The sequence below is a fragment of the Hylobates moloch genome, unplaced genomic scaffold (genome assembly GCF_009828535.3).
Source record: "Hylobates moloch isolate HMO894 unplaced genomic scaffold, HMol_V3 SCAFFOLD_15, whole genome shotgun sequence".
NCBI lineage: Eukaryota > Metazoa > Chordata > Mammalia > Primates > Hylobatidae > Hylobates > Hylobates moloch.
Genome location: NW_026652290.1, coordinates 454,249 through 467,320, shown reverse-complemented (window position 1 = coordinate 467,320; position 13,072 = coordinate 454,249). Strand labels below are relative to the sequence as shown.

Below are 13,072 nucleotides of genomic sequence, written 5' to 3'. Positions count from 1 at the left end.
GGACAGAGCGGGCTGGCCGGGTCCGTGCCTCTGCAGGCGGGGTGGGGTGTAGGTACCCTTGTGGAGGCCGTTGGATGAGTCTAAATTCTCCGAGTTCAGACCCACCTTTACGGCTGTCTATAATGGGTTATTTCCAAACAAGTCCTTAGGAGTTCATAGCTAAATAGTTAACATGGGGTTTTGTAATTCAGTAAAATCACCTTTGTAGACCCTTTGAGTAAGAATAACTTCTGCATTATTTGGCCTTCCTCATTTTAGAATGACAGCGCTTTGATTTTAGGAGTCAGGCAGGGTGGGGGGCCTCGTGGGCGGAGTGCGCGCTTCGGCGTCAGATGCTCCTGCCTGTGAATTCTGGCCCTGTGGCTTGGACCTGATACTTGATTGCCCGTTTCTTCAGCTGTAAGCTGGGGCGGATAACGATGCCTCTCGTGCAGAACTGTTCTGAGGGTGAGGGACCCTCATCCAGGACCAGTGAAGCCAGATTTCTTGTTCCTGGTGTAACAGCCCAGTGGCTTCTTCCTTTTTTTTTTTTGAGACGAAGTCTTGCTCTGTTGCCCAGGCTGGAGTGCAGTGCAGTGGTGCGATCTCGGCTCACTGCAACCTCAACCTCTCGGGTTCAAGCGATTCTCCTGTCTTAGCCTCCCGAGTAGCTGGGACTACAGGCGCGCGCCACCACGCTCGGCTAATTTTTTTTTTTTTTTTTCGTGTGAGCAACATGGCTGTTTATTTCACCTGGGTGCAGGCGGGCTGAGTCCGAAAAGAGAGTCGGCAAAGGGTGGTGGATTATCATTAGTTCTTATAGGTTTTGGGATAGGCGGTGGAGTTAGGAGCAATGTTTTGGGGGGCAGGGGGGTGGATCTCTCAAAGTACATTCTCAAGGGTAGGGAGAATTACAAAGTACCTTCTTAAGGGTGGGGGAGATTACAAAGTACATTGATCAGTTAGGGTGGGGCAGGAACAAATCACAATGGTGGATTGTCATCAGTTAAGGCTATTTTTACTTCTTTTGTGGATCTTCAGTTACTTCAGGCCATCTGGATGTATACGTGCAAGTCACAGGGGATACGATGGCTTGGCTTGGGCTCAGGGGTCTGACACTGGGAGTTTCGTGCACATCCGTGTGAAGAGACCACGAAACAGGCTTTGTGTAGCAACATGGCTGTTTATTTCACCTGGGTGCAGGTGGGCTGAGTCCGAAAAGAGAGTCAGCCGCCCTCGGCTAATTTTGTATTTTTAGTAGAGGGGGTTTCACCGTGTTGGCCAGGCTGGTCTCAAACTCCTGACCTCAAGTGGTCGCCCGACTCAGCCTCCCAAAGTGTTGAGATTACAGGTGTGAGCCACTGCGCTCGGCCCCAGTGGGTTCTTTCTAAGGGCTGCCCAGATAGAGTTGATTTGTCAGGGCAGGGGAGTTGCCATGGAGAAGGTTTAGTTCACGCAGAACTGGTTAAAAGGGAGACTAGACTAGAATTTTTTTTTTTTGAGGCGGAGTCTCACTTTGTCCCCCCGGGTGGAGTGCAGTGATGAGCTCTCAGCTCACTGCAACCTCCACAACCTCCACCTCCCAGGTTCAAGCGATTCTCCTGCCGCAGCCTCCCGAGTAGCTGGGACTACAGGTGCGCGCCACCACGCCCACCTAATTTTTTGTATTTTTAGTAGTGACGGGTTTCATCGTGTTAGCCAGGATAGTCTCGATCTCCTGACCTCGTGATCCGCCCGCCTCAGCCTCCCAAAATGAGCCCCCACGCCCGGCTGGAGTTTTATTATTACCCAGATCAGTCTCCCTGAGAATTTGAGGGCCGGGGTTTTTTAGAGGTAATCTGGGGGAAAGGGTGGGGGTGGCTGATTGGTTAGGGGTATACAATCATAGGGGGTTCGGAAATGATCCTCCGTGATGTGCTGAATCGAGTCTGGGTGGGGCCCCAGGAGCAGTGGGGCGGGTCCAGGTGGAGCTGTCATGGGTCGGTGGTCCTAGTGTAGGTGTCAGACATGGAAACAATCTGAAAAGATATCTTTAAAGGCCAGTCTCAGGTTCTGCAATAGTGACGTGGTCTGCAGGAGTAACTGGGGAACTCGCATGTCTTGTGATCTCAAGAATAATGGCTGGCAATTATGTTACACCTTAGCGGAATTCAGGCTCCTCTCCTCCTCCTAGCCTGGTGGCCTCTCATTAACTTTACAGAGGCAGTTGAGTTTTGGGGAAGGGCCCTTAGCATTTAAACTATAAATTAAGTGTCTCCCAAAGGTAGCTTGGCAGCTTGAAGACTAAAGGCATCAGGAGGTTGGCTGGATCAGATCTGCCCCATTGCCATAATTTCCTCACTGATGTAACTTTTGCAAAGGCAGTTTTGCTGGGAAGCAGTGGGTGTGTTCAGATGTGGAGGTGGGAGCTGCCGGATTGGACAGAAGCAGTTTCAGTTGCTGAGAGGAGGAGAAAGTGGTGGTTCAGGGTCTGGGAGGTTGTGAAGAGCTGGCAGCTGTGTGGAAGGGAGCAGTGCCTGGATATGTCAACCAAAAAGTATCTGAGACAAGTCTCAATCAGTTTAGAAGGTTAAGGGTGTGCCTGTGAGGCAGCCTCAGGAGGTCACATGTCCCCAGGGAAGTTGGGCTACAGCTTAGTTTTATACGTTTTAGGGAGACATGAGACATCAATCGATACCTGTAAGATGTACATTGGTCTAGTCAGGGAAGGCGGGACATCTTGGGTGGGAGGGCGTCCAGGGCATTGGTGGATTCAAATATTTCACGATTGGTGATTGGTTGAAAGAGTTTATCTGAAGACTTGGAATCCATAGAAGGGATTGTCTAGGTGAAGATAAACTGTGGAGACCAAGGTTTTTCTTATGCAGATGAAGGTTCCAGTTAGCTGGTTTCAGAGAGAATAGACTGTAAATGCTTTTTATCAGACTAAAAAGGTACCAGACTTAGTTAATTTTCTCCTGGATCAGGGAAAAGACCTAGAAAGGGAAGGGATTCTCTACAGAATGTAGCTTTTCCCCACAAGAGGCAACTTAGCAGGGCCATTTCAAAATATGTCAGATACACTTTAGGGAAAAATATTTTGATTTCTTTCAGGGCCTGCTGTCTGTCATGTGACGCTGTACTGGAGTCAGGCTGGAATTTGGTGTCTTGTTGCTACTTAAGATCGGTTTTAATGCTAATACCGATCAGCTGTGCCCGAATTCCAACGGGAGGAGGGTGTAATGAGGCCTATGTGGACCACTCCCCATAATCCCTTCCCATCATGAGGCCTGAACTAGTTTTTCAGGTTAAGTGTGGAATGCCCTTGGCCAAGAGGAGGGGTCTGTTAGATGGCTAGGGGGCTTAGAATTTTGTTTTTCGTTTACAGGCATGTTTGGCAGGGGAGGGTGAGAGGAGTGCCAGGGATGTGTCTCACAAGGACAGAGTTGAGCTTAGCCCTTAACGGCTGGCAGAGGCAGGAGAGAGTGAAGGAAGGAAGGAGCGAGGAGGAGACTCTGTTAGGAAGAGTATAGAGGAAGTGGGAAAAGAGGAACAGTGTGCCAAGCAAGTAAAGTGCACGAGGCTGGGCCACGGTGGCCCTCAAAATGCTAGAGGGAGGTGGGGCCTTCCCTCCAGGTGGCCTGTGTGGCCTGCCTTAGTGAGAGGGGAGGTGTGCTCCTGAGAGCTGGGGAAGAGGTGGAGCTGCCCTGTGGAAGCTAGCAAGGGAAAGTGGGGTTTCTGAGGCTCATGGGTTTGTTCGGCCTAATGGTAATTAATTTTCATGTTATATTTGTTTTTAGTAATAATGGACAAATACCAGGAGCAGCCTCATCTGTTGGACCCACACCTTGGTAAGAATAGAAGCTGCTGATTTTGATCATTCAATTACAGATGACCACAGAGGCCTTGGTGTATGGTGCTGGCACATGCATGTGCTTTGCCAGGATCAAGTGCCAAGAAGTGTCCCTGTCTTACTTGCTTGCAGGACCTGGCTGGTTGGTTTTAGCCACCTGTGATAGTGGCTTGAGTTCCAGATGTCACTCTAGGCTGGGAGCTGGGGGGAGATGTGTCTGAGCTACTTAATTCCTTTCTGCTGAAGAAACAACATTTGCTCCTCATGTGTTTTTAGCTTACATTAGTTTGCATCTGGGCACATGATGTCTTTCTGATAATAGTCATGCAGGGTCAGGTGGTTTACATGGGTCATCATTTAATCCTCACAGCAGCTAAGGAGGGCATCTGTTGTCATCTCCAGTTTACAGTTGGGGACACTGAGGCTCGGTTTTCATACTTTAGTGTAAGAGGTGTGGTTTCTTATCGTTTTCTTTATTTTTGATGTATTTCACACTGATTAAAATTTTTCTTTTTCTACCTACAAATGTAACACATGCTCCTGGCAGTTAACCTGGGAAAGAGGAAGGTAGCAATATTCACCACGGTAAGAGGCAGCACCCTGGGTGGGGGCACCCTGGCTTCACAGCCCGGTTTCGCCATTCAGTCTTTGAGCTGCTCTTTGCCTGGGTTTCCTCGATGCCTGTGGTGTTGAGATCTGTGTGGGAGGCGCTAAGGGTCAGCCTTTCGTGTGCGCACACGTGCCTCTTAAAGAGTAGCTGGTGCTGTGCATCCTGTTCTGGTTTTTTTATTCAAATAACAGATTTTGGCTGGGGCGGTGGCTCATGCCTGTAATCCCAGCACTTTGGGAGGCGGAGGCAGGTGGATCACTTGAGGTCGGGAGTTCGAGACCAGCCTGGCTAACATGATGAAACCCTGTTTCTACTAATAATACAAAAAATTAGCTGGGCATGCTGGCAGATGCCTGTAGTCCCAGCTACTTGGGAGGCTGAGGCAGGAGAATGGTGTGAACCCAGGAGGCGGAGCTTGCAGTGAGCTGAGATCACGTCACTGCACTCCAGCCTGGGCGACGGAGCGAGACTTCATCTTAAAAAAAAAAAAAAACCCAAAAAAACCTCTAAATTCTGGATTCAAGAATTCATTGGGATCAGCCTTGTCCTTCTGTCCTCCTAGAAAAATTTATAGGCCTTGTGAAGGAGACCAAAGATAGCGGTCCTTGGGAGAGGGTCAGCTGCAGGGAACACGACTCTGACATCTGCTGGAGGGGCTAGCCATGCTGGATGGCGTGCAGACAGTGGGCTCTCCAGGCCGTATCTTGTAGGAGGTCTTGGGTTCCTGGAGTTCCTGTGTGTGAGCGCTGGTTCCCAGGAAACAGATGTGGTCACTGCTCACAATGTAGCAGGTGGTGTTTTTATATATCTCCAAGTAACAACGTTGGACCTGTAGTTAAGTGCCTTTATTCTTGCCAGACCTCTTTCCAGAGTGGATCATGGAATAGTAACTTGTTGTGAGCTGCTTAAGAGTGCTGCGAATGATTTTTAGAGTTATTTTCTTTCTTTTTTTTTTTTTTTTTTGAGAAGGAGTCTTGCTCTTTCACCCAGGCTGGAGTGCAGTGGCGCGATCTCGGCTCACTGCAGGCTCCGCCCCCCCAGGGTTCACACCATTCTCCTGCCTCAGCCTCCCACGCAGCTGGGACTACAGGCGCCCGCCACCTCGCCCGGCTAATTTTTTGTATTTTTAGTAGACACGGGGTTTCACGGTGTTAGCCAGGATAGTCTCGATCTCCTGACCTCGTGACCCGCCCGCCTCGGCCTCCCAAAGTGCTGGGATTACAGGCGTGAGCCACCGCACCCGGCCTATTTTCTTTCTTTGCAAAAACTTTTTTTGGCCAGGTGTGGTGGCTTATGCCTGTAATCCCAGCACTTTGGGAGATTGGGGCGGGTGGATCACCTGAGGTCAGGAGTTTGAGACCAGCCTGACCAACATGGTGAAACCCTGTTATCTATTAAAAATGCAAAAATTAGCCGCGTGTGGTGGTGCACGCCTGTAATCCCAGCTACTCAGGGGGCTAAAGCAGGAGAATTGCCTGAACCCGGGGGAGGCGGAGGTTGCAGTGAGCCAAGATCGTGCCATTGTACTCCAGCCTGGGCAACAAGAACGAAAATGTCTTGGAAAAAAAAATAATACAAATAAATAAATAAAAAAAATTTTTTTTTGTAGAGACGGGGTCTTGCCGTGTTGCCCAGGCTGGTCTCATACCTCTGGGCTCAAGCAGTTCACCCACCTTGGCCTCCTAAAGTGCTGGGATTTCAGGTGTGAGCCAGTGTGCCCAGCTGAGTTCATTATTTTCTGGAATTCTCTTTTAGAAAAAGGAAAATGTAGTCGTGGGATGCTGGTCCTTTGTCATTTGTTGCACGTTTTTCCAGCCTTTTGCTTTTTTTTTTTTTTTTTTTTTGAGATGTAGTCTCTCTGTTGCCCAGGCTGGAGTATAGTGGCCCAATCTTGGCACACTGCAACTTCTGCCTCCCGGGTTCAAGCGATTCTCCTGCCTCAGCCTCCAGAGTAGCTGGGATTACAGGTGTGTGCCACCACGCCTGGCTAATTTTTGTATTTTAGTAGAGATGAGGTTTCACCATGTTGGCCAGGCTGGTCTCGAACTCCTGACCCCCAGGTGATCCGCCCACCTTGGTCTCCCAAAGTGCTGGGATTACAGGCGTGAGCCATTGCGCCCTGCCTGCTTTTGCCTTTTAATATTGTGTCTGGTGTATTTTGTCTGCTGAAGTTTTTTTGTATTTGTTTTTTTAAAGAGATGGGATCTCACTCTGTCACCCAGGCTGGAGTGTAGTGGTGCAGTCATAGCTCACTGCAGCCTTGAGCTCCTGGGATTAAGTGATCTTCTCACCTCAGCCTCCTGTGTAGCTGGGACAATAGGCACAAGCTGCCATGCCTGGTTAATTAAAAAAAATTTTTTTTGGCCAGGCGCAGTAGCTCACGCCTGTGATCCCAGCCCTTTGGGAGGCCGAGGCGGGTGGATTACGAGGTCGGGAGTTCAAGACCAGCTTGACCAACATGGTGAAACCCCGTCTCTACTAAAAATACAAAAATTAGCTGGGCATGATGGAGCATGCCTGTAATCCCAGCTACTCGAGAGGCTGAGGCAGGAGAATCGCTTGAACTGGGACCCAGGAGGCGGAGGTAGCAATGAACGAGATCGTGCCACTGCACTCCAGTGTGGGCTAAAGAGCGAGACTGTCTTAGAAAAAAAAAAAATTTGTTTTTGCAGGGTCAGGGTCACGCTGTGTTCCTCAAGCTGGTCTCGAACTTCTGGCCCCAAGCAATCCTGCCTTGGCCTCCCACAGTGCTGGGATGACAGGTGTGAGCCACTGCACCCAGCCTCTACTGAAGTTTTAGAAATATTTAGCTTGTCAAACTATCAGTTTCTTTGTGTTTGGCCTTTGGTAGTGCGGTTAGAAAGTTTATTTTTCCTAATCAGTTATGTAAGCCTAATTTATTAGATGATTTAGTGGCCTCTCCCCTGCTTGAAATGCCATTTAAAATCTATATTAAATATTCAAATATATTAGCCTTTGCTTTTAGACTTTTTATCCTGTTCCATTAACCTATCTATATGCTCTTTTTTCTGGGTCATTTTGCTTGTTTTTTTTTTTTTTTTTTTTTTTTGAGACGGAGTCTCGCTCTGTCACCCAGGCTGGAGTGCAGTGGCGCGTTCTTGGCTTACTGCAACCTCTGCCTCCCAGGTTCAAGAGATTTTCCTGCCTCAGCCTCCCGAGTAGCACGCACCACCACGCCTGGCTAATTTTTGTATTTTTAGTAGAGAACGGTTTTCATCATGTTGGCCAGGATGGTCTCGAACTCCTGACCTCAAGCAATCTGCCTGCCTTGGCCTCCCAAAGTGCTGGGATTAGACCCACGCCTGGACTGGGTCATTTTGTTTGATGTTAGTTGCTTTATATTTTGCCTGGCATCCTTCCCTCTTACTTTCTTGATGGTTTTGTAGCCCGTTCATTAATGCGGATGAACTCCAGAATTATTTTATCACTCTCCACCCTTTGGAATTCTATTAAATTCACAAATTCATGTAGGGGAGAAGTCTTCGTAAGATCTAATTTTCCTGTCTAAGATCGTGGTATTATGTCTCTAATTATTCACATCTTTTGTGTTCCTCAGTGAAGGTTGGTGATTTTCTTTAGATGATTCCTGGAGACATTTTTTTAGGTTTATTTCTGGGTATGTTTTGTCTTTTATTGCTCTCGTGAAACTCTTTGTTATGTGTTCTAACTGGTTATTGTTGATGTCTAGCGAAGATACTTTTTTATACAGTTTTTGTAAATGGCAACACTAATGGAATATGTATGCGTAAACATACATTTCTTAACATCTTCATAGGGATATAATTACACACTATAGAGTTCACCCTTCTAAATTTACACTTTAGTGTTATTTAGTGTATTTAGTGTATTACAGAGTTGTGTAACTATCACTACCACAATCTAGGCATTTTCATCATCTCCTGAAGCAACCCAACTCCCATCAGCAATTCCTCCCCATTCTCTGCTTCCGCAATAGCCACTCATCTGGCCCTGGGTTTGTGATGTGATGGAATCACACAGTAGGAGGTCTTTTGGGACTGGCTTTTTTCACTTAGCATCATGTCTACGAGGTTCACTGTGTGATGAAATGTTTACGTCAATAGTTTTTCAGTCGTTTTTTTTTGGAGACAAAGTCTTGCTCTGTCACCCAGGCTGGAGTGCAATGGTGCGATCTTGGCTCACTGCAACCTCCTCCTTCCGGGTTCAAGCGAATCTCCTGCCTCAGCCTCCGGAGTAGCTGGGATTACAGGCGCCACCTGTAAAATTAGCCTGGCCAATTTTTGTATTCTGAGTAGAGACGGGGTTTCACCATGATGGCCAGGCTTGTCTTGAACTCCTGACCTCAGGTGATCCACCTGCCTCGGCCTCTCAAAGTACTGGGATTACAGGCGTGAGCCACCGCGCCCGGCCAGTTGTTACTTTTGAGTTTTCTTAGCAGGTAAATAATTATATGGTTTGTAAATAATGCTACTCTTTATCCACGATTATAAATTTTTATTCTTAGAACATTTTATTGAGTTTTAACTTTATTGAGTTTAAAATTTACATACTATAAAATGCACCCATTTTAGTAAGATGTTTGAGTTAAGGTAAATGTATACACCCCGCACTATCAAGATGTGGAACATTTCTGTCATCCCAAGGAGTTACTTGATGTCCTTTTGCTGTCAGTCCCCTCACCCCAGCCCTAGGGAACCACCGTTGGTTAATGTTACTGTTGATTAGTTTTGCCTGTTCTAGAATCATTCAGTATGTGCTCTTTACTTTTTGTCTTCCATTGTTAAAATAACATCTCCGGGACTTAACCATTGTTGGTGTGTCTATCAGTAGTTTGTACCTTTTCTCTTGTGCTGATAAATCACAATTTGTTTCTTCTTCTTCTTTTTTTTTTTTTTTTCTGAGATGGAGTCTTGCTCTGTTGCCCAGGCTGGAGTGTGGTGGTGCGATCCCGGCTGACTGCAAGCTCTGCCACCCAGGTTCACGCCATTCTCCTGCCTCAGCCTCCCGAGTAGCTGGGACTACTGGCGCCCGCCACCACGCCTGGCTATTTTTTTTTTATTTTTAGTAGAGACGGTGTTTCACCATGTTAACCAGGATGGTCTTGATCTCCTGACCTCGTGATCCGCCCGCCTCAGCCTTCCAAAGTGCTGGGATTGTTTCTTCTTTTATCTGTTGATGGACATTTGAGTTGTTCCCGGTTTTTGGCTGTTATTAATAATGCTACTTTTTGGGAGGCTGAGGCGGGCGGATCATGAGGTCAGGAGATTGAGACCATCCTGGCTAACACGGTGAAACCCCATCTCTACTAAAAATACAAAACATTAGCCCAGCATGGTGGTGTGCGCATGTAGTCCCAGCTACTTGGGAGGCTGAGGCAGGAAAATTGCTTGAACCTGGGAGGTGGAGGTTGCTGTGAGCCAAGATCTTGCCACTGCACTCCACCCTGGGTGACAGAGCGAGACTCTGTCTCAAAAAAAAAAACAACCAAAAAAAACCAGGTAATGCTACTGTGAAAATGTTTATGTACAAGTCTTTAGGTAGACAGAGGTTTTATTTTCTCTTGGGAATATACGCATGCGTGGAATTGCTGAGTAGCAGAAAGTGTCTTACTTGTAGAAAGTGTATGACTTGGCCAGGCGTGGTGGCTCCTACCTGTAATCCTAGCACTTTGGGAGACTCAGGCAGGTGGATCACCTGAGCTCAGGAGTTGAAGACCAGCCTGGGCAACGTGGTGAAACCCCATCTCTACTAAAATACAAAAAATTAGTCGGGTGTGGTGGCGGGCGCCTGTAGTCCCAGCTACTCAGGAGGCTGAGGCACAAGAATTACTTGATTGTGGGAGACGGAGGTTGCAGTGAGCCGAGATGACACCACTGCACTCCAGCCTGGGCCACAGAGTGAAACTCTGTTTCCAAAAAAAAAAAAAGGCATATGACTCATAATCACCTGCCATACTGATTCCATGAAGATTGTACTGTTGACCATTTCTACCAACAAGGTATGAGGATTCCAGCTGCTCTGGGTTCTCTTCAGCACTCAGCGTTGCCAGTCTCTCTGATTTCAGGGAGTGTATCTCGTTGTGTCCTTGTCTGTGTTTCTTGGATGCCAGTTGCAGTTCTTTTCCACGTATGAAGACTTGCAGCCCAGCATGTGGTCTGTTTTGTTGAACGTTCCACGTGCACTTGAGAAAAATGTCTGTTCTGTTGTTGGGTAGATTGTTCTCTAAATGTCACGTAAGTAAGGTGGTTGATAGTGCTGTTTACGTTTCAGTGATTTTCTCTCACTTGTTCTGTCAGTTCCTGAGACAGGAGTGTCGAAGTTTTCAACTGTGTCTCCTTTCATTTCTCTCAGCTTTTTCTTTGCTTATTTTGAAGCTCTGTAGGTTGGTGTGTATACTTACAGAATTGTTAAGTCTTCATGATGAATTGATCCTCTTATTATCATGAAACATTCTGTTTATCTCTGATAATAATACTTGTTCTGACATTTACTTTGTCTGATATTAACAGAGCCACTCCAGCTCTCTTATGATTCGTGATTGGTTGGAATATCTTTTTCCTTCTGCTTACATTTAACCTAGCTATGTCTTTTTGTTTGTTTGTTTTTGTTTTTTAAGAGACAGGATTTTGGGCCAGGCACGGTGGGCTCACGCCTGTAATCCTAGCACTTTGGGAGGCCGAGGTGGGTGGATCACCTGAGGTCAGGAGTTCGAGACCAGCCTGGTCAACATGGTGAAACCCCCATCTCTACTAAAAATACAAAAATTAGCCAGGCGTGGTGACGCGTGCCTGTAATTCCAGCTACTTGGGAATCTGAGGGAGGAGAATCGCCTGAACCCGGGAGGTGGAGGTTGCAGTGAGCCGAGATCACGCCACTGCACTCCAGCCTGGGGGACGGAGCAAGACTCTGTCTCAAAAAAAAAGAAAAAAAAAGAGACAGGGTTTTGCTCTGTTGCCCAGGCTGGAGTGCAATAGTAGGATCATGGCTCATTGCTGCCTTGAAATTCTGGCCTCAAATGATCCTCCCACCTTGGTCTCCCAAAGTGCTGGGAGAACAGGCGTGAGCCACCACACCTGGCCAGCCTCAGTGTCATGTTGGTGTTCACTTTTACAGTAAATGTTTCATGTTTTTCCCTAGAATGGATGATGAACTTGTTGTTGGACATAGTGCAAGATCAGACATCTCCAGCTTCCCTTGTACATCTGGCTTTTAAATTTCTTTACATCATCACCAAGGTAAGATTTTCATAGCACTTCAGAGTTGACAGATACTTTCGTAATATACTTGGTCCAGAGGTTATCCAAAATGTTATTTCTCAAGAAAGATAGTTCTTAGACACAAGTTGTGGGTTTAATTCTGTCCCTTTTTACTGTATGTTGGGGATCAGAATTTAGTGATATGGGCCCTTTGGCTGAAACAGTGTCAAGATATTTAGCATCTTGCATTTGAATAGATTGAAGCACCGTGTAGCTAGGAAGGGAATGGGGTGGAGATGAGACTAAATCAGAAAAACTTCTTACAAGGAAAAAGCAGGCTGGTAATCCCAGCACCTTGTGAGGCTGAGGCGGGTGGATCACCTGTGGTCAGGAGTTCGAGAACAGCCTGGCCGACATGGTGAAACCCAGTCTCTACTAAAATTACAAAAATTAGCTGGGCTTGGTGGCACATGACTGTAATCCCAGCTGCTTGGGAGGCTGAGGCGGGAGAATGGCTTGAACCTGAGAGGCAGAGGTTGCAGTGAGCCGAGATCATGCTATTGCACTCCAGCCTGAGTGACAGAATGAGACTCTGTGGAAATGGAAGTGCTTCTCACCCTTTAATATGCAGATGAATTTCCCGGGAATTTTGCTGTACTGTAGATTTTGAGCAAGTAGGTCTAGGCTGTGGTCTCATAGTCTGCTTTTCTTACAAGCTTGCAGGTGTCTGTGTGCTGGCCCAGAGGCTCTCTGTTGGCAGTATTGGCTATGGGAGTACTCACAGCCATCTCAGGGTGGGGCTTGGGGTTCGTAGTGGTGAGGCACTATTTCTCTTGTCTGGCGGGAGAGTCCTTGGCCAGTGAGGGGACACTGTGGGTGGGCTGCCAAGGACACGCCAGCCTCTGTAGCTCTGCTGTTTGAGGCTAGGATTTCTCCGGAAGGTGTGGTATCCCTGAGCTTCAGGGGAGTGTTAATGAATTTGGGCCCTTGAGGTTTGTAGGCACTTACTCCTCATAAATGTCAGAGGACAGTCATACAAATGACCATATTTAATGACTGATTCCGTAAATATGGTAATGAATAACACTAGCCAATTTAGGAAGGAAAGCCTTTTTTTTTTTGAGAGATGGGGTCTTGCTCTGTCACTCAGGCTAGAGTGCAGTGGTGCAGTCAGCTCACTGCAGCCTCAAACTCTTGGTCTCAAATGATTCTCCCTCCTGCCTCAGCCTCTCAGACTACAGGCATGTGCCACCATCCTGTCTAATTTTTAATTTTTTATGTTGCCCAGGCTAGTCTCCAACTCTTGGTCTCAAGCTATTCTTTTGCCTCAGCCTCCCAAAGTGCTGGGATTACAGGTGTGAGCCATCGCTCCTGGCCATAGGTAGCTTTCTTGTGGTGACTACAGTCTTACTAAATTGTGTCACTGTAATGTGACAATTCTCTTTGATCAGTGGG

General features: G+C 47.2%; 1 protein-coding gene across 2 annotated transcripts in view; it reads left to right on the top strand.

Annotated features, from left to right (window-relative positions):
* Positions 1 to 13,072, top strand: part of TBCD (tubulin folding cofactor D) — a 185,994-nt gene that overhangs the window by 860 nt on the left and 172,062 nt on the right. The window contains exons 2-3 of one of the 2 annotated variants that reach the window (XM_032177934.2): positions 3,759 to 3,809; positions 11,559 to 11,656. In XM_032177934.2, coding sequence (XP_032033825.1) covers positions 3,759 to 3,809; positions 11,559 to 11,656 — 149 coding nt within the window. The remainder of the gene's footprint in view (positions 1 to 3,758; positions 3,810 to 11,558; positions 11,657 to 13,072) is intronic. The other variant, XM_032177936.2, reaches the window with a different exon arrangement.